This window comes from Erinaceus europaeus, chromosome 21 (genome assembly GCF_950295315.1).
Source record: "Erinaceus europaeus chromosome 21, mEriEur2.1, whole genome shotgun sequence".
NCBI classification, from domain to species: Eukaryota; Metazoa; Chordata; class Mammalia; order Eulipotyphla; family Erinaceidae; genus Erinaceus; species Erinaceus europaeus.
The window spans coordinates 36,436,667-36,463,056 of NC_080182.1; the positions used below are offsets into that span (position 1 = coordinate 36,436,667).

Below are 26,390 nucleotides of genomic sequence, written 5' to 3' on the forward strand. Positions count from 1 at the left end.
CCAGTTAAGCGCACATAGTACTATGCTCAGGACCTGGGTTTGAGCCTCTGCACCCCACCTGCAGGGAGGGCGCTTTATCAGCAGTGAAGCACGTTCTGCAGGTGCCTCTCTCCCTCTCTGCTCTCAATTTCTCTGTCCTATCAAATACAATGGAAATAAATAAATAATTAAAGGGAAAATGGCTGCCAGGAGCAATGGATTTATAGTGCTGGAGGGAGAGAGACAGCTGAGTACTGCTTCACCATTTGTAAATCCTCCCCCTCCAAGGCGTTGAACCCCGATCCTCATGCTCAGTGAGGTAAGCACTCTTACCAGGTACACCACTGTGTGGCTCTTCAAAACATCACTTTTAAAATAAGGGATTAAGTCAAGCTTTGGGCATTTGCAAGGAAAATTAAACATGGCAAACACATACACACAAAACCTTTTCTATATTGAGACATATAATCTTAATGTCAAAACGAAATAAACAGAACAAAATTTTTGACTTAAAAAATGCAGCAGAATCACTATGCCAAATCCTAGACTCACAACGTTAAGGCTGAAGATGTTTCAATTAAGAGGAAATAGAAGGTTTTTTTTTTTCAATTGGGTGAGATCTTATCTCTAATAAGTTTCACCTAAAAATTAAAGAGCTAATATTCACAGAGGAACAGACATCTTTAAGGAAGCACAACAGTGATGAAGTTATTCATGAAGAAACTAGTATGACTCCTGGCTGGGTCCACGTTAACTATATTTAATTCTATATGATCAGAGGCTGAGAGATACCTTGCTTGTAAAGCATATGCCTTACGCAGGTATAAGGTCCTGGGTTTGAGCGTTAAGAACTCAGAGAAGCAACATGGAGAGTACCAGAGGATAAGCTCCAGGGGTGATAGACCTATGTGGTGGCAGCTCTCCTTTCTATCTCTCTAAGATCAAAAGAAAGGCAGTTGGCTCAGAAGGACGCTGTGTGGTATCACATACGCATGAGATCCTGAGTTCATTCTATGGGTCCACACAACAAAAATTAATAAGTTCATAACTACCAAATTCTACTTAGGCTACTACTACTGAATGGATTCTTCACTCAAAATTTCAGCCTCCATCTCCCAAATAACAAAGGAATAATATTTATTTAATGTTATCAGGCAATACAAGTACATTTCAGTTATGGATAGCCTTGTCCAATAAATATTGCTTTCATCATTTAGCTACAACCAAGTATTCCTGTGGCAACAGAAGCTATTCTGTAAGGCATATTTCTACTACTACTTGTCAACGGACTAGCCAAAATTACAAAGAGTAATTCCCTAAAAGTAATTAATAGACACCCATACAAAATTAAATAAGAGCTATTTAAGAGATAGAGATTGTGCTGGTGTAACATTAAAAATCTATCCACAACCACATCATCTCTTATCCCCACCAGTGCCATGTCTGTGTGAGTCACCATCACCGCTTCTTGGAGAACTGTAATTGTCCTACTAACTCTGTGGTCCATGAGGTCTGCTGGGAAATCTCAGTATGATGTCCTCTTCTTTTTTTTTTTTATTTATTTTTTATTATTTTATTTTATTTATTTATTCCCTTTTGTTGCCCTTGTTGTTTTATTGTTGTAGTTATTGTTGTTGTCGTTGTTGGATAGGACAGAGAGAAATGGAGAGAGATGGGGAAGACAGAGAGGAGGAGAGAAAGATAGACACCTGCAGACCTGCTTCACCGCCTGTGAAGCGACTCCCCTGCAGGTGGGGAGCCGGGGTTCGAACCGGGATCCTTATGCCGGTCCTTGTGCTTTGCGCCACCTGCGCTTAACCTGCTGCGCTACAGCCCAACTCCCATGATGTCCTCTTCTATAAAAAGCTCACTTATCCCACTGTTCTACTTTGAAATTTAACTTGACTACCACTCTGACATATGTGCTCCCGAGGCTCAAACCCAGGATCTCACACAAAGTCTAAGTTCTACTGGGCCACCTCCCCAGCTATTACTTTGTTGTTTCCAGAGCATAAATCACCTTCTAGCTGCCTGAAGAACCTAGTTGAACCTAGCTCTTTATAGAGTAAGCATACCACTAACATCCCATTAAGGGGACATGCTTTGCTCTCTAATGTACCCTAAGTGTCCAGAACAATACCTGGCATGTGATGTTTATATTTTATAGTCAAATAATAATCAAGTGTTTCAACTTATTAAGAATGAACAGTTAACTAGGTTTGATAAATATCAATCATGACAAAATATGTACTTGCTTAAAGGAGTTACACACCAGAGAGAATAAGAAGCTCAATGATTTCTGCATCTCCAAGATAAGCAGCAGCGTGCAGGGGTGTTCTCTTTTCACTGTCCTGTGACGAAAAGGAAAGAGAGAGCATAAATTTCAATGTAAACCCATTTTTAATGTACTCTAAATGAAGAAAAGTCAGCGACTTATTACTTCCACTAGAACACCAGCATACCAGAATAGCTCTATTCTAGTATGCAAGCGTGCATAACAGAATTGATAAGAAAAACAGTTTGAGAAGAAAAGTATAAAAATACTCTTTGGCTTTATGTGAATAGTATAAATAGTATAAATACAGCAGGAAGTACAGATTAAAAGCTAACGTGAGAAACACCTTAAGACTTTTTAGAATAAAGATGCCTACAACACTTGCTAATACGTGTAGACAAATTTCCTAACTACATTCCCCCTACTGTACTTCTACAAGTTTATGTAAGTTAAGACTGTCAATCCAGCTAGATGACAAACCACAGCAAAGTATGCTAACCAAAATCCTTAAGCGTACTCATATGGCAAACAGAGAAAACAGCACTAGAAATTTAAAATGCTCCTTAAAAAAAAAAACAAAAACTCAAGGTTTCTTAAAAATATATTCTGCTAATTTTATTTGGGCTCTAAAATAAATTTCTAACTTTAATATATATATGTGTATATATATACTATATATATTAAAGTATTGTAATGGATATATTTAATATATTATTACATATATATTAAAGTATTGTGCTCTCTCTCCTGGGACTACCATGAGACCATAAAGCTTGTAAGTGAGTCCTCTTCTCTTTTCTCTTTCCCTAACATGCTTTGTTTTGAAATATATATATATATATATATATATATATATATATATATATATATATATATGTGTGTTTTTTTTTTTTCCTCCAGGGTTGTTGCTGGGCTCGGTGCCTGCACCATGAATCCACCGCTCCTGGAGGCCATTTTTCCCCCTTTTTGTTGCCCTAGTTGTTGCAGCCTCGTTGCGGTTATTATTGCCATTGTTGACATTGCTTTGTTGTTGGATAGGACAGAGAGAAGTGGAGAGAGGAGGGGAAGACAGAGGGGGGGGGAGAGAAAGATAGACACCTGCAGACCTGCTTCACCGCCTGTGAAGCGACTCCCCTGCAAGTGGGGAGCCGGGGGCTCGAACCGGGGTCCTTACGCCGGTCCCTGCGCTTTGCGCCACGTGTGCTTAACCCACTGCGCCACCGCCCGACCCCCATATCTTTAATATATATCTGTGTGTGTGTATTTCATTCTTTCAAGTCTCCTTCCAGGGAAAGAAGCTACATTTAATGCGTTGCTTCATGTACCTACTACCTTACATACTAGCTTTTTTGGGGGACAGAAGTTTCTGCAATAGATTTTTCAGTTGTTTGCTAGTTTGGGATCCCAATTACTCAAAGAAGGGATAGTTAGATTATTGAGAATAAGTTAGGAAAAACATGATTGTCAAAAAGGAGTTAAATATATTCATAGGAATCCAAAATAGGCTTGTGGGGGAGCTAGCATAATGATTATACATACAGGAATCTGAAATAGGGTTAGCTATAGTATGTAAAAACTATTTAAAACATGAGTATAACACATTACCACTAGTCTCTCTTCATGTAATTTTTAATATATTTTGCTTTTCTCCTCATCATAGGTATTCCACTAATGGGGAGTGGAGGGTAAAGGAAAGAATAAAAATACCTCTCCAGAAAATCACAATACTGACAATTGATCAACTAAATATAAGCAATCAGCTTAATTTTTAATTACTCAAAGCGTGACAAATTTGAGTTCTCTGAGGAATCTTGAAAGTAACTTATTTTACACAGAGCAGAACTACCATTAGTCTGTAAGTTAGTCACCTCTATAGTCTCTTTCTTTCTTCCTTTTTTTTGACACCTGCAGACCAACTTCACCGCCTGTGAAACAACTCCCCTGCAGGTGGGGAGCCAGGGCTCGAACTATAGTCTCTTTCTTTATTCACACAGAAACAAAGAGATGGCTGAGGACTAATTATTTAACTGCCATACTATTTCCCCTTCCATTTCTTTAGAAAAGCTGCAATCAGTCAGAGATTTAGAATTCTATGTAGGTGTGAGAGACAGTGCATGTATAAAGTTGTAAGCACTTAAGAATACATAGCAAAAGAATCTGGTCTCGCTCTCTCCTGGGACTACTACGTGACCATAAAGCTTCCATCAAGCCCCAGACGCTGCCATGACCCTACCTTGACCTCTCTGCACAGATGACCACATGAAGTGTCCAGCAAACTCATCTCTTCAGAGCCCTAGCCTACTAGGGAAATATTAGGGACAGTACAGGTGTGTCTGGGAGTATGGATCAACCAGGCAACTGCCCACATGCCTCAGGAAGCAGTTACAGAAGCGCGAAACTCCGTCCTTCAATACCCCACAGAGAATTTGGGTCTGTGCTCCTAGAGGGGAATGCTGAGGGAGAGAAGGACCACCCCGAAATGGGAGTGGTTGCAGGTGTAAGTGGGGCCTTTGGCTTTAAAGGGGTAAATCTTTTTGGGACATGGGCTCTTGCTCTCTCTCCTGGGACCACCATGAGACCATAAAGCTTGTAAGTGAGTCTTCTTTTCTCTTTATCTCTTTCCCTAACTTGCTTTGTTTTCAATAAAAGTTCAATTTACCTGAAAAAAAAAAATTCGTGCCAGGCAACTCAGCAATGAATGCATAACAGATAATCAGCTATGACTCATCTTGTACACCCTTCACACAGCAAGGCTGCGTTTTACAAATATGAATTTCTGTACTGCAACAAATGCAAAGCAAACTTTAGAAAGTGCACAGCAATGGCACTCTGGTTGTGGGAACTGAACTGTATGGAATTGTACCCCTCTTATCCCACAACCTTGCAGGAAGATTTATCAGTGACTTAATGATGACTTCACTGAGTCAACTAATAAAAAAATAAGACATAAGTTTATATAAAATTTGTTTTAAATTGACATGCATGATCAACCTAACGATTCCACACTTGCAATTCATAATATCAAGTGTGATAAATGTAGAGAATCTTAAACAAGAAGTGCAGAGTACTACACTGGAGGTTCAGCAGACATTTGCTGGCTTGACTATCTATATCAAATTCCCAGGGAAGGGCATTTCCCACCCCTGCTGTAAGAGTACATGGTAAAGAATATGAAAACAACACCTATTTATATAACAGCTGTAAGAAACCACTTAAATACGAAAAAGGTAAAAGATAGAAAATCCTATGCCATGCAGAGAGTATCAAAAGCTAAGGTAGTATTTTAAAATAATATCAACATGTTATTAAAAAAAAGAAGAAAAGCACCAAGGGACCGGATGGTAGTGCACCTGGCTGAGTGCACGTTACAATGTGCAAGGACAAAGGTTCGAGCCCCCGGTCCCCACCCGCAAGGGGAAAGCTTCACAAGTGGTAAAGCAGGGCTGCAGGTGTCTCTCTGTCTCTCTCCCTCTCTATCTCCCCCTTCTTCTCAACTTCTGGATGTCTCTATCAAATAAATAAAATAATTTTAAAAAGTATCAGGGTCTTAAGGGGGTATCATTACATTATAGTGGATAAGTTTACTAAATGTCAATGGCCTGAGTCAAAAGGCACAGAGTAAGTAGTAAGCTAGATCAGAAGACATAACCCACCTGCTGTCTGCAGGAATCCCATCTAACTTGGCAGGGCAAAAGCAGCCACCAAGTGAAAGGCTAGAAAGCAATCATCTAAGCAAACAAGTCATGAAAGATGGTAAGGGCAGTCATACATCTGACACAACAAACTTGAAGATAAGGAAAGTAATAAAAGACAGGGTTAGACTTTACGTAATGATTGGGAGACCACTTAATCAAGAGATTCTAACACACCTTACTATCTATACATCAAATACAGGGACACTAAAATATATAAAGCCTCTCTAAGCAGAACTGAAGAGATACTCAGCAACATCGTAACTGGGGGGGCGGGCGGGGGGTGTTGATAATTCTAGCGGGATTTTAACACTCCACTCACCCAGAAGATCAACAGGACAGAAAAGTGATAAGGAACAAAAGACTGAAGTGAGAAGGTCAAAACTATATACTCCAAGAAGGCAGAATACAAGGCATGCTCCCGGAACATCTCGAGGACGGACATGTGCTATGCCACGCCACACAGACAGCATCAGCCAACCCAGGAGACTGAAGTCACCGTGTCTTTTCAGACCATAGTGGAATTGAAAAAAAAAAAAAAATCCAGAAAAACACTAAAAAATATGGGGACTTAATAACATTCTATGTTCTTAGCACCTACTGGGTGAATGAGGAAATTAAAAATTCTCTGGAAACAAATGAAATAAAGACACAAGATACCAGAATGTAAAGCGCAGGTAAAACAGAGCTAAGGGTGAACTTTATAGCTATACTTGCATGCTTCTCAGTTAAATAATCTAGGCTCATATTTGATGGGTTTAGAAAAAGAACTAAAAGAAATCCAACAGTAGGAGGGAAATAATAAAAATCAAAGCAGAAATAAATACTGAAAACAAACAATCGATCAGTGGAACTTAATGTTGATTCTTTGAAATGGTTAAAAAAAAAAAAAAAAAAGGTAAATCCTACCCAGTCTAAGAAAAAGAGAGAAGACATTATTGTTTTTATTTTTTATTGTTGTAGTTATTATTGTTATTGATGTCATTGTTGTTGGATAGGACAGAGAGAAATGGAGAGAGGAGGGGAAGACAGAGAGGGGGAGAGAAAACAGACACCTGCAGACCTGCTTCACCACCTGTGAAGCGACTCCCCTGCAGGTGGGGAGCCGGGGGCTCCAAACAGGATTCTTTGCACCATGTGCGCTTAACCCGCTGCACTACCGCCCGACTCCCGAGAGAAGACATTATTAAATAGGATCATGAAAAAGGAGAAATACTGAGTATCAGTGAAACTCAAAGAGTTGTGAGAAATATCTAAACTGGAGATCCGAGAAGAGGGGAAAGAAATTCCTAGAGCACACAACTTACGCCTAAATTAGGAAGAAATGCCAAACCTAACCAAACCGATTACAATCAAGGAAATTCAAATAAAAAGCCTTCATCAAAACAAAAGTCCAGAACTAGATGGTTTTACTAAAGAATTGTAGATAGAGAAGTGGGTTAAAAAAAATAAGAATGTGGGGAGTCAGGTGGTAGCACAGTGTTTTAAGCAAATGCGGTAGCGCAGTGTTTTAAGCAAACGCGGCGCAAAGCCCAAGGACTGGCATAAGGGTCCCATTTCGAGCCCCCGGCTCCCCACCTGCAGGGGAGTCGCTTCACAAGCAGTGAAGCAGGTCTGCAGGTGTCTATCTTTCTCTCCCCCTGTTTTCCCTTCCTCTCTCCATTTCTCTCTGTCCTATCCACAACAACGACATTAATAATAACTACAACAGGGGGTTGGGCGTTAGCACAGAGGGTTAAGCACAGGCATAAGGATCCTGGTTTGAACCCCCGGCTCCCTACCTGCACGGGGATCATTTCACAGGCGGTGAAGCAGGTCTGCAGGTGTCTATCTTTCTTTCCCACTCTGTCTTCCCTTCCTCTCTTCATTTCTCTGTCCTATCCAATAGCAACAGCATCAATAACAACAATAGCAATAACAACAAGAGCAATAAGGGCAACAAAAATGGGGGGAAAATAGCCACCAGGAGCAGTGGATTCGCAGTGCCGGTACCAAGTCCCAGCAATAACCTCGGAGGCAAAATAATAATAATAATGATAACTACAACAATAAAACAACAAGGGCAACGAAAGAGAATAAATAAATATTAAAAAAAAATAAGAATGTGGTTTGAAGATATGGACCAAAAAAAAAAAAAAAAAATCGAATTCTCATACAGCAATCACGTCTTTGTTAGATTCATATTCTGTGTGTCCAAACTCTGGTGCTTACTATACTCCCTGGAGAAATGGAAGCCCATGTACAACAGAAGACATGCTCATGAACTGCACTGTTCATAACAAGAAAAAAGCTGGAAATAACCCAATTACACATGTAATGCAGAGAAACTGTGGAGATCTATAAAAAAATCTTTACCACAGGTAAAATTTTAAAGCAAAATGGTACCAAACAAAAGAAATGGAGACCCCAAAGAATACCTGTTGTCTGATTCATTTACTTAAAAATATGCAAATTATAATACATTGCTTAAGGAGGACTTAGGTGGCAGAATTAGAAAAGAACACCAAGAAGAGACTGTTTGAGTAGTCAGACCACAGGTCGCACCGTGGGCTGGGAAGATGCAGTGTTGAGCCTGGGTGGGCACACAGCATGCAAGCTTGGCCACAGCACTATTTTTTAGTATTTCAGTAAGGATACGGATTTCTATAAAAATGAGAACACTGGGGCCAGGTGGTGGCGTGCCTGGTTAAGTGCACACACATTATAGTATGTAAGGACCCAAGTTCAAGCCCCTGGTCCCCACTTGCAGGGGGAAAGCTTCATGAGTGGTGAAGCAGGTTTACAGGTGTCTCTCCTCCACACTATTTCCACCTCCCCATCATAATTTCTCTCTGTCTCTATTCAAAATAAATAAATAAAGACTAAAAAATTATCTATAAAAGTGAGAACACTATTTAGCTAACACCAATGGAAACAGCTTCAAACAGGGGCCAGGTGGTGGTGCACCTGGTTAAGTGCACACAAATTAGTATGTAAGGACCCAGGTTCAAGTCCCTGGTTCCCATCTGCAGGGGGAAAGCTTCACAAGTGGTGAAGTAGGGCTGCAGGACTCTCTCTCTCTCTCTCTCTCTCCCCATTCCCTCTGGATTTCTGGCTGTCTCTATCCAATAAATTAAGACAGTAAGAAATAAATTTTTTAAAATATATAAAAAACAAACAAACAAGAAACTGCTTCAAAGAAGTTAAAGGAGATTCAGGAAGTTGACTACATTTAATAATCCCTAACAGATACAAACATTCTAAAGTTTCTGTCTGTTGACAGAAACAATTTGTGTTTGCTTCGAAAAAGGCCCTCTTTGCCAATTAACGAATGTCTTCTAAAAAGAGGATGAGTTCAATTACATTATGAAACACAATATAGAACTTTGTGGCAATAATTAAGGATTTTTAATTTCTATATTAATTTAAACTGCTTCCCAAAATAAACTAGATTTAAAAAAAGGAAGCTGGGTGTATACAGTGTATATACAGTGATAAAATAAAAAATATGAGGATAGTACACTAAAATTCCAAGCACTGAAAAAGCTGGCTTTAGTGACAAAAATACCTTCTTTGTGGACAAACCACCACGGCGGTCACTTAGTCACAGTGTATAAAACATATATCCATTTATAAATCTTGGTGGAAACCTAAACATGAACAGAATTTGAAAAAAACTAAAAGTGGGAATCTAGAAGTACTGACAAGAGGAAACACGGTGTTTATAGGTTTGAGAATTCTCTCTTGGGGTGGAAGCCTGGCTTTCTTTTCTTTTCTTTTCTTTTTCCATCGTGCGCCCTGTGATAGGAGGCCAGCTAAACGCTGGGTACATGAATGTGGAGGTGCTAGAAGGTTCAGGGCTCTGGTATTGTGTAAGTAGCCAGAGTGCACATAACCTAGGTGAAGAGGCTTTAAGAGCTCAGGATGTTGACAGCCTGGTGTACTGACATTGACATCTGGCCACCAAAGGAAAAAAAAATTATTCAAGATGAGAGCACTTCTTACAAAAACTTCCAGAAAAGACTAGGGAATACGGTGAGAAATGAGGGTGGGTGGGAACCATATAAATTCTGGGAAATTAGGGTTCACTACTTTGTATTAGTACCAGCATTACAATAATAAACACTAACAATCCTCTTGTGTGGATTGTTCTATGGGCGTATCTGTGCTGGGAGACACACTATGGATTTGGAGCTACTCTGGCAAAACCAATCCTAAAATATTTGGAATGACAAAATACATATAAACTCAGAACAAACAAGTATAATACATAAGGTTACATTAAAAAAAAAAAAAAAAGACAAAAAGCCCAGGGGTGGGGCAGTAGCACAGCGGGTTAAGCACATGTAGCGCAAAGCACAAAGACCAGCATAAGGATCCCGGTTCGAGCCCCGGCAGGGGAGTCGCTGCACAGGCGGTGAAGCAGGTCTACAGGTGTCTGTCTATCTTTCTCTCCTCCTCTGTCTTCTCTTCTCTCCATTTCTCTCTGTCCTAACAACGACGATACCAATAACAACAACAACAACAACAAACTGTAACAGCAATTAAAAAAAAACAAGGGCAACAAAAGGGAAAATAAATATAAAAAATAGAATAAATTATGATATAGAAGGTAGAGGCTCATGAAGCACTGACCTTTTAGGAGAGAAACCCCCCACACACACACCTTTTTTAAAGAATATTGCTTTAAGGTACTGTTTTGTTAAATAAGAAATATTTTCCTCTGATTTTTGTTGTACCAGGTCTTCAATGCTCTAAAATTACTTTTCCAGATCCAGACAGACAGAGAAAGCTACTACAGCACCAAATCTTGCCCTGGCGCATGGGGGTCTGGACTCCCACCTGGGCCACGTGCATGACAAAACAGACACCCAGGGAAATTCTCTTCTGGCCCCCAATCTGCTCTTGAAATCTCCTAATCTGACAGGGGTCAAGTTCTCATGCGTCTACTCTCACTGCTTCTATAGAGGCTCAGCTTCTCTGAACTGTGTTGCTGTCTACTAGTGGGACAGACAAGTCAACCTACTCACTTTTTGAAGTCATGACTTTTCCATCAGATTTAATTATTTGGGCTACACATATAGCATTAAGATCTAGCAAACATTGAGGAGAACACATTATCACTATTACTATTATTATTACTGATAGTTTGGCTACATAAATCCAGAAAATATAAATGGAAGCTTCTGGTAGAAAGCCAGTCATCAAGGTAATCTAGAATGTCTAGAGCATCTGAGATTTGGGGTGAGGAAACACCCAGATGGCTGTTATGCAACCCCACACGTCTGCTTGCCTGCCTGCCTCTCTCTCTCTCTCGGTAAAGACAGAGAGCAAGGCAGAGACAGGCCACAGAAATGGACTTTCTTTCAATATAGTGGTGGCCAGGCTCAAACCTATGTTGTGCAATGCCAATGTACATCAGGTCTCCCCCCGACCCCACCTCCTTTTCTTAACAGAACACTACTTAGCTTTGGCTTGTGGTGGTGCTGGGGACCAGACCTGATACCACTGAGTTTCAGGCAAGAAAACCAGTTGCATAAGCACTATGCACCTTCTCTCTCTAGTCTGTAACCCCACAGATTTAATGACAAAAGAAAAATGAGTTCTGAAGGAGTTAAATGAGATTTTTAAAAATTATATTTATTCATGGGATAGAGACAGCCAGAAATTGAGAAGGTAGGGGGAGACAGAAACATGCAACATGCTTTACCACTCGCAAAGCTTTCCCCCTGCAGGTGGGGACTGGGGGCTTGAACCCTGGGTGTGATCAACCAGGTGCACCACTACCTGGCCCCTAAATGAGTTTTCTATAGTAGCACAGTTACTAATATAAGGCCAGTATGGTAAGAATACTTGAGTCTTTAAACTTATTTTCCAAGTGTTCTTTACCCCACCCCGCCCCACTCCATTCTGTCTTTAAATTCGTTTTCTTTTAAATAAGTTTCAATTTTTTGGCATACAATCTTCTTCCACAGCAAAATGACTTTTAATTGCCCCATTTGTTATTTCAACTGTTGTTAGGCAATAAAAATCTTCTCTAAAATAACTTCTACTGTATTACCTATTCAAGTGACAAGTTCCCCTTTTTTCGCTTCCTATAAAAAAAAAAAAATTTCTATTCTTGTCCCAGGGAAAAAAAACAAAGAGATGAACAATGATTATACACACACACAAAATCAATTACCATTCTACTATTGCTGATGGGTTGGTTTAAAGTGGGCTTGTATGTTAATCAATGGGAGCTCCGAGTAAGGTTTGTGGGAATTCTGGAAAAGATGGTTTTGCTTGATTTCTTTTTTTAATTAAGTTTTTTATTTATTTATTTTCTTTTTGTTGCCCTTGTTGTTTTAACATTGTTGTGGTTATTAATGTCGTTGTTGTTGGATAGGACAGAGAGAAATGGAGAGAGGAGGGGAAGACAGAGAGGAGGAGAGAAAGACAGACACCTGCAGACCTGCTTCACTGCTTGTGAAGAGACTCCCCTGCAGGTGGGGAGCCGGGGGCTTGAACTGGGATCCTTACGCAGTTCCTGGCGATTTGCGCCACGTGCACTTAACCCGCTGTGCCACCGCCCGACTCCCTTGCTTGATTTCTTAAAAGAAGTTTGGGGAGAGGCCCTTATCCACTATAAATGTATTTATATCATGAGTACACAACAGAGCTTTCCTGTCTTCACCATAAGATGCAACCCAGGAGTCTCGTAAAGAAAGTCACCCATAATTCTGACTTAACTCCAGATTATCTTGCTCCAGATTGAATTATACAAGCAATAAACCTGTATTGAGTCAAGTAGTCAATTATTTGTGGTCCAAGTAAAATAGCATGATTGGAAAGATGCTATTTAGTGGCCCACGGTATTGAAAAATTCATGACGTGGTTGAGGAAATGAATCTAAAATAGCATGATGATTATTTCCCACCAAAGAAAGAAATATAAAATCTTAAAACCACTCCAAATATTTATAATAATGTCAGAAACATTAAGTTTCAAAATGTTCAATGTTAGTCTCAAATACTTGCTTAAAGTTTTAGAAAAATCCTCACTGTTGGGGCTGTGTATTGGCGTACCCTGCTTACCACACAAGCACACACAAGGACCTGGGGTTCCAGGGCCTACTCCCCACCTGTAGGGGGAACATTTCATAAGCAGTGAAACAGGTCTGCAGGTGTCTTTCTCCATCCCTCTCTATCTCCCCATCCCTCTCCATTTCTCTCTGTCCTGTCAAATAAAAATAGAAAAAGAGAAAAAAGTAAAAAGGTAATGAATGCTAGATGACAAAACAATTTGAGTTTTCTATCTATACTCCTCTTAAAACTTTGTGTGTGTGTGTGTGTGGGGGGGGGGGGGGTGTCGGGCAGCAGCACAGCAATGCAGCGGGTTAATCGCACACAGTGCAAAGCACAAGGACTATCTTAAGGATCCCAGCTAGAGTCCCCTTACTCCCCACTTGCAGGAGGTTGCTTCACAGGTAGTGAAGCAGGTCTGCAGGTGTCTATCTTTTCTCTCCCTCTGTTGGCAGAAGCAATGTCAGGCCTGCTATATGGCACATCCCCAGCAGGCTAGGGCTAACCGCAAAGCGGGGAGTCTTAAGACTAAACTGAAGCTATTTTTTCCTTACATTGATAATTTGAAGACTTCTTGGCTAATGAAAAGCTACAAATATTACCTGAGGACAATGGCGGAGGCAAGTCAGGCCTGCTGTAGGGCACATCCCCAGCAGGCTAGGGCTAACTGCAAAGCGGGGAGTCCTAAGACTAAACTGAAGCTATTTTTCCTTACACTGATAAAGACCTATATGGATATGCACACATAATGCCTGGGGACAATAAAAAGAGGTCCTTGGGGGAAAGTACATTGTGACAACAATTATGACAGTGAGTATAACAAGACTAAAAATGGCCTAAGAGCTGAAGCTGCTGTAGCCATTGGGAGGCTTTCAGAAAAAGAGCTATTTGTCACCATTACAGCTTCTCAATTAGTTGGACTCGGACCAAAAACCAGAACTATGGGTGGCCTGTAGCATGAGTGGCAGACTGTGGTCTCCATCTAGATATAAAGAGGCCCTATTGCTGACCCTCACCCACGGACCCCCTGCTTCTACTTATTCATCCATGATGAATATAGAGGTTGTGTAGTTAAATAGCTCATGTTAGGATATATGGGTACAAGTTAGTAAACTTTCCTATAGCTAAAAGTTAGTGCACTTTCATATATGCAAAGGTTAACCAGAAGAGAGCCCCCATGGTTTGTGCTTACTCTACAGCAGAAGATTTCTTTAGGTGGGCAGCTTACTATATTACAACAAACTTGGTGTATGATCTAGTTAGACCCACCCAAGAGTGGGTTAAGAAGGAAAGCTCTTAGGTTTAGCTCCAGGGAAAAACGTTTATTCATACAGAAGGTCAGAACAGGGAGATGGTCAAAACACAGATGGTCATTTCAAGAGAACTTTCAAGGGAAACTTTAGACTACTTGAGACCAAGGAAACTTTCAAGAGTAGATCTAGGCTACCCTAGACCCACAAGACTTTCTAGGGAAGATTAGGATGCCCCGGACCTAGGGAACTTTTTAAAGAACACATACCCATAATAATAATAATAATAACAATAATGTTTTTTAAAGGTTATTCCTGATGTTACTGAAAACAATTATACATGATGTCATCTGTATCTTTGATGTTACTGAAAACAATCTTACGTGATGTCAACTATATCCTGGCAAAAAGTGTTTAAAATAAAGCTCTGCAGAGATGCTTCACTCCTGCACCTAAAGCAGCTGGCGCTCATTCATCTCACCGACTCCCCCCTTTCCTCCACAGACTCTTAAGTTACTTTCGCTGGGGCTGGGGCTTGCTCGCTCCGGCACTCTTGTCTTCCTCTCATCTCTTGATTTCTCGGTCCTATCCAACAACAACAACATCAGCAATGAAAACAAGAACAACAGCAGCAGCAGCACCATAATGGGAAAAATGGCCTCCAGGAGCCCCAGCAATAACCCTGGAGGCAAAAAAACCAAAAAAAACAAAAAACAAAAAAACAAAACAAAAAAAACACCTTTGTGATTCTTTACCAAAGATACCAAAAATGGATTTTAAAAACCATCTTATGAATTAGAATGACTGGAGATTTAACCAATCTTAAAACTGTGACAATACTCTCAAAAGTATTGTCAGAGAAGATAATACTTAAAAGCAATAAAAAATTTAGCTGATACTATCAAGAGTTTCAAGGATTCTGGGACAACTCTCGCAGAATGAAGAAGAAGGAAAGATTCCATAGCACTGGGAAGTGGAGGATGGGCTTGAACATGGGTCAAGGACAGGACAAAGCACACACACAGGTGAGTTATCTTGCTGGCCTATAAAATTTTTTCTTAAAAAGCTACAACTCAGAGACTATCAAAGCATTATTCTCAAAAGGTCCCCCTGTAGGGGCCAGAGCAGTGGTGCACACATAGTATGAAGCACAAGGACCCCACTGAAGCTTAAGGACTTGAGCAAGGATCCTTGTTTGAGCCCCCAGCTCCCTCCCCACCTATAGATAAGTTACAGAAATATAAGTCGACCGTCGTCAAGCCCCAGGTTCAATCCCCTGCACCACCATAAGTCAAAGATGAGCAGTGCTCTGGTTAAAAAAAAAGTCAATCCATATCTGTGGCCTTGTGAGAACTACTGCAGTTTCCAATGGAGGGAATGAGGACAGAGAACTCTGGTGGTAGGAATGGTGCGGAATTATGCCTGTTACCCCATACTTTTGTACATCAATATTAAATCACTAATAAAAAATAGGAAAAAATTGCAAAATTTAGGAATTTCACACTAGTTACATATACACAATAACTCCCAAGGACATCATAGTAGAATGAACTGATACTCAAAATGGCTCTCATTTTTATATTAGGATGATTTCGCCAATATAACAGAAATGCAGCACTAACTATAACGAACCTCTGTAATATGAAGTAATTAACTGGTAAACAGAATTTTAGTCCAAACTTTCTAATCACCATAATATTAAGAGTCTTATAATAAAAGGGAAAAAGAGGGAGCTGGGCGGTAGCACAGCGGATTAAGCGCACGTGGTGCAAAGGGCAAGGACCAGTGGAAGGATCTCAGTTGGAGCCCCTGGCTCCCACCTGCAGGGGGGGCTGCTTCACAGGCGGTGAAGCAGGTCTGCAGGCGTCTATCTTTCTCTCCCCCTCTCTGTCTTCCCCTTCTCTCTCCATTTCTCACTGTCCTATCTAACAATGACGACATCAATAACAACAATAAATACAACAACAGTAAAAAAAAACAAGGGCAACAAAAGGGAAAATAAATAAAGATTATAAAAAGGGAAAAAGAGCAAAAACCTATCACTGAACACAACACAAAGCTGTTTTTCTCCTTTTCATAATTTGTACACCTATAAAGTATTATCTGTTCGAAGAAAAATAAGAGTCCAGGATGCTCTAATTAGGTAAAATGAACAGGAACTTTATTTTAAAGAAATTCCTAACTAACATTCTAAATTAAATCCAAACTTAAAAGCAATTCACTTTGTGAGGCCTAAGAAAAACGCATTTAAAATTAATTTTATTTCTATTGAAGATTGAGGCAGGATAGAGAAGAATTACACTAGACTATTACTCCCCCTCTTGAAGCAATGCATGAGATTGAGCCCAGGGCCTCAAACATGCAAGGCTGACACTCTACTGCTGAGCGACCTGGTCCAAGAAAAAACAATGTTAGAATTCTGATTGCTACCAGATGTTAAGATGAACAATTTTAGTTAAAGATTTAAAACTAGCTGGATAATACAATAAAAAAAAATATTTTCCCTATTTATTTAACATTAAGTGGTTATAATAGCATTGTAAAAAGAAAAGAAATAAGAGTTTAAGACGAGCTAATGGTTTATGGTTTTCTAAGAAGTACTGTGGTTTCTAGGTCATCTGTTTTGGTGTTTCTATAGCAACTTTATTCTGACACCCTGACACAGTAAAAGGGCTGAATTATGTAGGAGAAATATGCAGTAGAAATCAATGATTATACTTGTCTTTCCAAAACTGTACCTCATGTCAGTCCTAAAATGTTGACTCTACCACTATCTTTAAGAGATTTTAAAAATATTCTCTACTGAGAAGCTCAAATGAATGACTCTTTGCATATAATTCTTACCATGATTACAAGCAAATCTGATATTAGAATCAAAGTAGATATAGACTCAACAGAAATGTCTTATTTCAAGTTTATACAAAAGAACCCTCATTTGAAGTGAACACCAAACTATTAAGAAGAAAGTCTCATAATTCTGCAATTTACTTTCAAACTGGATTCAGGAAATTATTACATACTATATGTACACATATAAAGTCTGTATAAAGATGAGAAAGAAAGCATGTGTGGCAAATGTTACCAATGTGGCTATAAGTGAATGGCACAGTAGAGTGCAAATTAATTTCATGAACATTTCTGGCTCCTAGTTTTCTTCTTAGTTACTACCCTTAGTATATGTCATGTCCTTTTGCACTAAGACCTTTATTTCATTTAAAACAACTGTTAACAGAATTATGTTAGATTTTTTAAGTCTATTATTTTCTTGTTGTTATTGGATACAGAGAGAAACTGAAAGAGAAGGGGGAGATAGAGAGACAGAGAGACACCTGCAGACCTGCTTCACCGCCTGGGAAGCGACCCCCCTGCAGGTGGGGAGCCGGGGGTTTGAACCAGGATCCTTAACGCTGGTGCCTGGGCTTTGCTCCACGTGCGCTTGAACCGGGATCCTAACCAGTCCTTGCGCTTTGCACTACATGCACTTAACCTGCTGCGCTACTGCCCGACTACTGTTAAAAAAAATTTTTTAAAGGAAAATTCCAACTGCATAAAAGTATTTAGAAGCAGGTTTAAAGATTAATGTCTCTAAACAGTGAATGAACTGGTTTACCTGAAAGTTAACATCTTCTTTCTTAAATATTAGTGCTCGAACTTCATCAGGATCTCCATTAAATATAGCTTGCACCAGTGATGGCTAAAATACAAGAGTAATAGATAAATTAACCATACTACATGGATGACTCCAGTCATTTCTATGTATCTTTTAAATCAATATATTTCTTCCATCTAACAATAATTATTTAGTTTTGTTTTTTTATATTAACCGAAGTTTCATAAAACCACATCGTATACAAGCATAGAAATCCTACTAGGGAGAGGGAAAGCAAACCTAATTAAAACAATTCAGTATGATCAAAACTAGGTAGTATAGTAAACAATCAGATTCACTTAGATGTGCGAGCTTCTTATTTATATAAGCCGTGAAATGCAAGTATCTTTCAAATACAAGCGTGGCACCTCAACATCTATCTGTGAGCAGTAAGTGCTGTCAAAGCATTCCTAGCCCACACTAAGGCCCATAAAGGCAATCTCCGTGAAAAGTTTGGTCTGGGACATAGGAATAGCTTACGTGAGTCAGCTTTACATGTACAAAGAGATAAATCTAAAGAGAGAAGATCTGGCAGTTCATGAAAATTAGGAATGTTTAAACACTGAAAAATACTGAATGCCTGAATAACACGAAGCAGTAAACACATGCATTTCTAAATATAACAATTTCTTAACAACATGGCACCCCTGATATGGTCTCAAAGATTAGTCAAACTAGAAGCCAAGTGACAACAACATTAAAAAAAAAAATTAAGAATGAAGCCTGATTCTTTTTCATACAAAACCCTTACATTTTAACATGTAGAATTTAGTAAAGGCTACTACTTCAGTGTTTCTGGCAGTCAACCTTTTCTAAAACACAGAGCTCTTCAGACTTCCTTACATCAGTTTTTAAAACCACAAAATAAAAACAGAAACGTGGTTGCTATAGCTACCATTCTTAAAATTATTTCAAAAGTATTTTTAAGAGAATGTGAGATAGTAAGGTCTGAAATGGTAGCTCAGCATACGAAAAAGCAAAAAGTAGTACTAGTGGTGCATTTTTAGGTAGTAACGTATCATGTTTATACACCTACACAGCTTTGGTTGGGTTTTTTATTTTTATGAAAGTGTAAACAAACATGTCTGTATTTCAAAATAAAATTTACCATAATAATTCAGTATAACACAGAAAAACAGAAAACACATAAACTCTCATATCTTACCAACACAGTTCCCAGAGGTGGAGAATGTAGGGCTTTACTTTCCTGTGGCAATTTAGAAACGAATTCAGGAGGTTCATCTTCTATCTCCTCCAACACAACAATACACACTCGACTCATTCGCACTTTTAAAATACTAGAGCTCGAGCTATGTGCTAAAACTCAGAGTTGGAAGAGCACAAGCAGTTTTTCCTCCTCTTCTGTACAACACTTAGAATCATCATCTGAGCAGCACAGCTGTGCTTTTTTTTTCAAATAAGTACTATCATAAAAACTTAAATTTAAAATTATGACCACATAACTTCAATTTCCTAAAAACAACAAAATTCTACTATATTCTGTTGGGCTACCACAACACTTAAAAAAAGAAATTTCCCATCAGCATAGCAGTAAGCAAAACTGAGTCCAGTATAAGCTCATTTAAAAATATCTCCCCCTTCCAAAATAGTCATATTGCTCTGTTTCACAGAAATTTACTTGCATAAAAAGATCGTTGTTTTGAATTACAACACTACACGGCGCACAATGGAATGAGAAACAACTCCTGTGACAGAGATGACTGACTACAGCTATACTGTACACTCTTGCCTGCAAGGTCACAGAGTTACCAATAGCTGGCTGGCTTGCTTATAACTGAAAATAAGAAATAAAAACCTCACTATTCTGTTTCCACTTGTAATTTGCCTTCATTTCTTCTGCTTTGTTGTAGATACTATCCAGAAAAAAGAAAAAAAAAATCTAAAGCTCAGCACAAATTCTTAAAATGAAGCTCAGAGGTTGACAATTCTGTGTTTAAGGAAAAAAAAAAAAAAACAACAAAAAACACTCTGCATTAATAGCAAAGCTGCAGTACATTTACATGCGATGAATCAGACCAGAAGAGACAACGGGACTCTTGGTACTAGAATACAGCTTGACGAATCCAGATCTCCCATGTAATAGGAACACAGATAGCTTTATTCCCATGGAGAGCACAAGCGAGGCAGCCCGTTCATTCTTTCTCCAGCAGGCAGTAGTCTGCAGCTGCTCCAGCAAAAGGGCACAGACACCAGGCAGAAATGGTGAGGGGAGAGTCCCAGTAGAATAGGCTGAGAAGGAATTAAAAGGCTCAATTTGAGCTCAAGTTACTGCTTCAGGCTTTTCACTTGGAAAAAAGAAGGAAAACACCCCAGTAGTTTATCATTCCAATGTTTCCTCTGACCTCCACACGAATAGAGCTTCCATTAAACAGTCTTCATTCAAGGAGAAAACAGCAGGCTTTGCAAAATCTTCTCTGAGCCAACTACTTTATCCAGTCAACTGCCTCTGTGCCAATATAGTTTCCTTACACCCAGACAACCGCTACAGTTATCTTTTCAGTAGATTTCGGGTGCTTTTCCTGTTCTTCAGATGACCTTGCAAAATAGCGCTTCCACCTCCAAATAAGAGACCCTTAAAAACACCCACAGAACCTCAGGATCGGCCGCACAGAAGCCTGAGCCACAGTCTGAAGAGCAAAGACTGCAGAACTGCAGGATGAAATGCCTAGTAATGCTCACATGTTACACTTACCAGAGAGCCCAGCTACTGCTCAGGATGTAACTTCCTCTAACAGAAGAAAAAATAGAGCATTTGGACAGCCTTCACAATCAGAAGGTTCATGCCAGTTCTGTGACTAATCCAGATCAAACTGAAATTCTTTAACTGAAAAATGAGTGCGCTTTTAACATTTTCCACTAAAAGCCACAAGGAAATCTGGTGTACTGCCTCTGCTGACTAACACTGGTTTTAGCAAGTAAACAATTCCAAACAGCTTAACTGTTTTCGTATGTTACAATATAGCAAATGTTTAACCCTGTAAGGGCAGGTTGGATAAGAATGTCTGCAGTAAATTCTTGAAAGAACTAGAAATGAAGGAGAAATACTATACGAAAATGCAAAAGTCATGAACCAGGGTTTGCCCTTATTTTTCATCAAGATTATTTAAAATCTACAATGTGTGTTATTTTCTTTCTTTTTTTTTTTTTCCCCCCAGGGTTATTGCTGGGCTCGGTGCCTGCATCATGAATCCACCGCTCCTGGAGGCCATTTTTTTCCCCCTTTTGTTGCCCTTGTTGTAGCTTCGTTGTGGTTATTATTATTGCCCTTGTTGATGCAATTCGTTGTTGGATAGGACAGAGAGAAATGGAGAGAGGAGGGGAAGACAGAGAGGAGGAGAGAAAGACAGACACCTGCAGACCTGCTTTACCGCCTGTGAAGCGACTCCCCTGCAGGTGGGGAGCCGGGGGCTCCAACCGGGATCCTTACACGCCGGTCCCTGCGCTTTGCGCCACATGCGCTTAACCCACTGCGCCACCGCCCGACCCCCAATGTGTGTTATTTTCAAGATTGCAAAGAAATTTAAACACAAGAAATTAACATTTACTGACAACACCCTGGTCTCTGAATTTAATTAATCAAATAATGTTTGTAATTAAGAATTCATACACAGAACTCTGGTGTTGGGAACAGTGTAGAATTGTACCTGTTGTAATTTTGTAGATCAATGTTAAACCACTAAGTCACATAAAACATCTGATTTAAATCCTGTTAACTCTCTGTATGCCAAAGAGGCAACACAAAGTAAAGAATCACCCTTCCCAGTAAAATTATTTTTGCCAAAACTACAAATAAGTGTGCAAAGCAGCCATTTAATAGTTGCCCCCTTCTCTATAGATGGGGTTACTGCTCCCACAGAAAAATGACAAAGAAGGGGGCCGGGTGGTAGAGCACATAGTGTGAAATTCAAGGACCAGCGCAGGGATCTCGGTTCAAGCTCCTCACCTGCAGGGGGGTTGCTTAACAATCTTTCTCTCTGCCTTTCTATCTTCCCTTCATCTCTCAATTTCTTTCTGTCCTATCCAACAACAGCAGCAGCCCCAATAAAAACAGCAACAAAAACAAAGGAAAAAAGCCTCCAGTGAGAGCCCCACCACTAACCCTGGAGGCAAAAAAACAAAACAAAGAAAATCGACATCCCACCCTCATCACTTTACTTTAAACTAATATTTTATTTTATTTATTTTATTTTTAGGGAAAGACTGTAGCACAGAAGCTCTCCCAGTGTCGTGTGGCAGGAGGAGGGCGGCAGCCCGGGTGATGTGCGCTGCCAAGGAAGAGCCCCCTCAGGTGAGCTGCCTTGCAGGTCGAAGCATTTTTTGTTTTAAAGACCATGTTACTTTTAAATATTTACGATGCACTAGATGGCTGACATTCTCTCATTTAAAACTCACAATAACCGTGTAACATTCCTACAGGAGAGAGGAAAAACCACCCAGAAGTTATTTTATCTAAAAATTGTACACATTAGTAAGATGCCCTAATAGCACACGTGTGCGCGCGCGCACACACACACACACACGTGCTGACTCCTAATACTAGATGTTAAAAGTGATCTTTAAAGACAAATAGCCTGCTGCAAAAAGCTTAGGTAACGAAGAAATAAGCTCTTTAATAAAATCCTCAAACAAATTATTAAGTGGGCTCCTGCATATTTCTTCCAGGTCACCAAAACATTAAAAAACAAACAATATGACACAGGTACTATCAATAGAAGAATGCCAGCATTTAAGAACAAAAACCATTAAATAACCAACCACCTATGAAAAAAATCTGTAACACTAACATAATTATGCCAAGAAGCTAACAAGTTATAGAGCTGTATTTAAAATTTATCAAGTGGTTTTGAGTCAAATTAAAGACATAAAACATTTTGACATATAAAAAATGATGTTAGCTATCTGTACATGGTTGAGTTTAAAATACTTTAATATCCAAAATAATCTGAAATAAAGTAAGTCTATCAACACAGTCTGTTGTATTTCATCTTCAGCCCTCCCCCCATGCAGTCTATTTTCATCTAAAAATGTTTCGCTTGTTCTATAGTCACCAGTGTGTAATCCACCTACTCAGGCACATCCTGAGTCTTGTTTAGGGTCACCCTCCATACTTAGGTCTTTCCCAGCCAGAAAGCAGGCTTCCTGAAGGCAGGGATTGTGTAATAGAATGCGGCTTCCACTTTCTTCCACCTGTAAATAATTTACTGAATGAATTCTTTTATGTCACAAGACTCTGGAATACAGTGGTAGAATTAGAGAAGAAAATGGGGGAAATATATATGCATGTATGTGTATAACACATATTCATTTAAGGTAGAAAATGGAGTCAGTAGGAAGCAGTAAAATGAGTTTCACATCTAGTGGGTGAGCAAATTAGACTAGCACGCTGACAAGATACAGAACAACAACATAATAATGAAGCATTGAAACAAAGAGCCCAGAAGTCAGCTTGCCTGTAGTTCAAATTCTGTTTCCACTACTCAGTTATGTCACTGGAAAAGCTACTCAAAATCCTTGAGTCTAAATTTCTTCACACAAGAATAACTTCCTGAGATTTTGACTGTAAAATACTATCAAATCATAGAGACTGAAAAATACAGGCTTTATAGACAAACGGCCCAGATTCTAATCTAGCGTCCCACCAATAAATTACTCAAGGCTCCCTGTCTCATTTAGTGTCTGTTAAAGGGCATTCAAAGCGTCTCTGGGCTGGCAATACAACTCACTGTAGTGACGGCATGTGGCTCTGCCATGTGCAAGCCCAGGTTTAAGCCTGGCTGCCACTACACTGAAGGATGCTTCCCTGCTGTGCTTTCTTCCCCTGCTCCCTCCTCCTATCTGAAACAGTCAAGCTGGGAGGCTGAAGTCTAGGCCATAGCCCATTCTCCCCTCAAAAAAAAGTTTCTGTAGTGTCACTCGGAGTGAAATTTACAAAATAATTTTATTATTATAAGTACTTTGGGAAGTTGAACAACATCCCTTAACTTAAGGACAGCAGGGCTATTGACAACTCTGCCCTCACTCTCCCCTACTAGTAAAGTGGTTCGCTCTACAGTGGAGACATCCCAGCCAATACAGGCCTCTTGAAAGATCAGTGTAAGTTTGCCTTAGATTCTAAGGACCAGATAATAGTTTATTAAGTTACTAAGAGGAAGCAGTGAAATTAGGCAAGATACATTCACTATTTTTAAAGTCTAACGATTGAGAAAGTCTAGAAAGTAACTGATCAGTGATCAAAAACAGGGGTGGGCACTGGTACACCCAGTTAAGCAAGAGCACATAGTACAATAGAAAGGACCTGGGTTCGAGTCTGACCTACAGCAGGGATGCTTCACAAGTGGTGAAACAGGTCTACAGGTGCCTATCTTTCTCTCTCTCCCCTCTCAGCTTCTCTCTTTCTCTTTCAAGAATGTATTTATTCCTGAGAAAGACAGGAGAGAGAGAGAACCAGACATCACTCTGGTACATGTACTGCTGGGAAATAAGCTCAGGGCCTCATGCTTTCTCTCAACTGCACCACCTCCCAGACCACCCTCTCAGCTTCTCTGTTTTACCAAATAAAAAGGGAAAAAATGGTCGCCAGGAGCAGGGGCACACACAGTGCTGGCATGGAACCCCAGTGATAGCCCTGTAGGCAAAAACAAAAAGCCAAGCAAAACAAACAAAAAAAGCAGATGTGAGGGAGCTGGGCAGTGCCACACCAGTTACACCAGTGCACACCAGAGTGCATGTTACAGTGCTCAAGGGCCGAGGTTCAAGCCCCTAGTCCCTGCTAGCAGGGGGAAATTTCCATGAGTGATGAAGCAGTGTGCAGATATGTTTTCACCCTTCCCTCTCAATTCCTTTGTCTCTATCCAGTGAATAATACTTTATAAATATTAAAATACATTAAAACAGGTGAGAAGTAATAATAGATCAATGTTCCTTTCTCTAAAAAAAAAAAAAAATAATTAGTCTCTTGGACTTTGTGAGAATCACAGTGGTTATGAGGGGAGGGGCGGACAGAACTTTAAAGATGGGTAGGGTGACACACTTTTGTGTCTATGAAATTACACCCTTGAAATCTTAAAATTTTTGCAAAAACACTTAAATCAGTAGTAAAAATACAAGAAAAAATTAAGAGTATTTCTTTAGAGATTGACAAACCAGAGCTGTGCTTAGCACTGTCATATTGGGGTCTTTACAGGCAAGTCCTGTGCTCAGCTGCTGTGCTACACAGAACCCCTGGCCACTTTCTTAAAGCAGTGCTCTGCTACTTATTATTTTCTCTATGTTTCTCTTTCCAAATTTATAGAATGACTTGCTACATCATATAATAATGACTTGCTATATCATATAATATTGAAGGTGCTTTAGAGTTTTAAATTGGTTTCAATTTTTAACACAAATTCAGTATTATATCTACCCTTATATTTTGAAAACAAAGTACTAACATCCATGTCAAGCAGAGAGCAATTACAGAAGCCAGACCTTCTACCTTCTGCACCCTGTAATGATCTTGGGTCCATGCTCCCAGAGGGATAAAGAATAGGAAAGCTTCCAGTGAAGGGGGTGGGATACAGAACTCTGGTGTTGGGAACTATGTGGAATTATACCCCTCTTATCCTACGATCTTATCGAACAACAAAAAAAAGTGGTTGCACACACATGAACAGTTAGTAAAATGTAATAATACAAAAATATAGTTAAAGACTATATACACAAGACTTCAATGGGAATCAGTAAAAAAAAAAAAATTACTAGTTGTAATCGGTATAGAGTGTAACTGATTGTCCATTCTCTAGAAAGAAAAATGTGTTTTTACAGCTCTCCATATGTTTTATTGTTTCATCTTTTCCTCCTTGAGTATGTACTGGAGAATTTCCTTCTCAAAGAAACCAGCATTGTACTTGCTAGAACAGTATCAAAATTTACTCTTGACCATTATACTCCTGAGAAAATAGCTGACATGCTAAAATTCTTTCTAATGCATGAATAATAGTTTAGCTACTCAAAATACAGATAATTGTCATCTAACTTATTTTAAGATTATAATGTTTAGTTCTACACCAATAGTAAACAAATCTTGAAGGAGTGAAGTTGGTTAACTGATAAATATTATATATGTACCATATACATAGTGTGTGTTTATATTTTTATAAATACACCCCAAATATTATTTCAGCTTATAGACATTAAAGTTATGATAGTTTAAATTTAATTCTTCAGAATTTGTTGTGTAGTTTAACTTTTTTAAAATACTGACTCACTAAACACTAAGCAGTACTTGGGCTGGAGCTGGTGTACTGCACCAAAGTAGAGACTCCGGGGTGGGTGAGGGGGGTAAAGTTCAAGTCCTGGAACATGATGGCAGAGGAGGACCTAGTGGGGCTGTACTGTTATGTGGAAAGGTTACACATGTACAAAATACTGTATTTTACTGTTGACTATAAATCATTAATCCCTCAATAGAGAAATAAAAAACAATTTACTCACTTACTTTGA

The 26,390-nt window shown here is 39.4% G+C and overlaps 1 protein-coding gene across 6 annotated transcripts in view; it reads right to left on the minus strand.

Moving 5' to 3' along the window:
* The window catches only part of ANKRD28 (ankyrin repeat domain 28), a 135,623-nt gene that overhangs the window by 74,296 nt on the left and 34,937 nt on the right, over positions 1 to 26,390 (minus strand). For 2 of the 6 annotated variants that reach the window (XM_060180846.1, XM_060180844.1), the window contains exons 2-3: positions 17,850 to 17,933; positions 2,252 to 2,330 (exon numbers count right to left, since the gene is read on the minus strand). In XM_060180846.1, coding sequence (XP_060036829.1) covers positions 2,252 to 2,330; positions 17,850 to 17,863 — 93 coding nt within the window. In that variant the 5' untranslated portion in view covers positions 17,864 to 17,933. Of the gene's footprint in view, positions 1 to 2,251; positions 2,331 to 17,849; positions 17,934 to 19,053; positions 20,546 to 20,601; positions 20,703 to 22,972; positions 23,140 to 26,390 lie in introns of those variants that run through there. The other 4 variants (XM_060180848.1, XM_060180849.1, XM_007529791.3 and 1 more) reach the window with 4 other exon arrangements.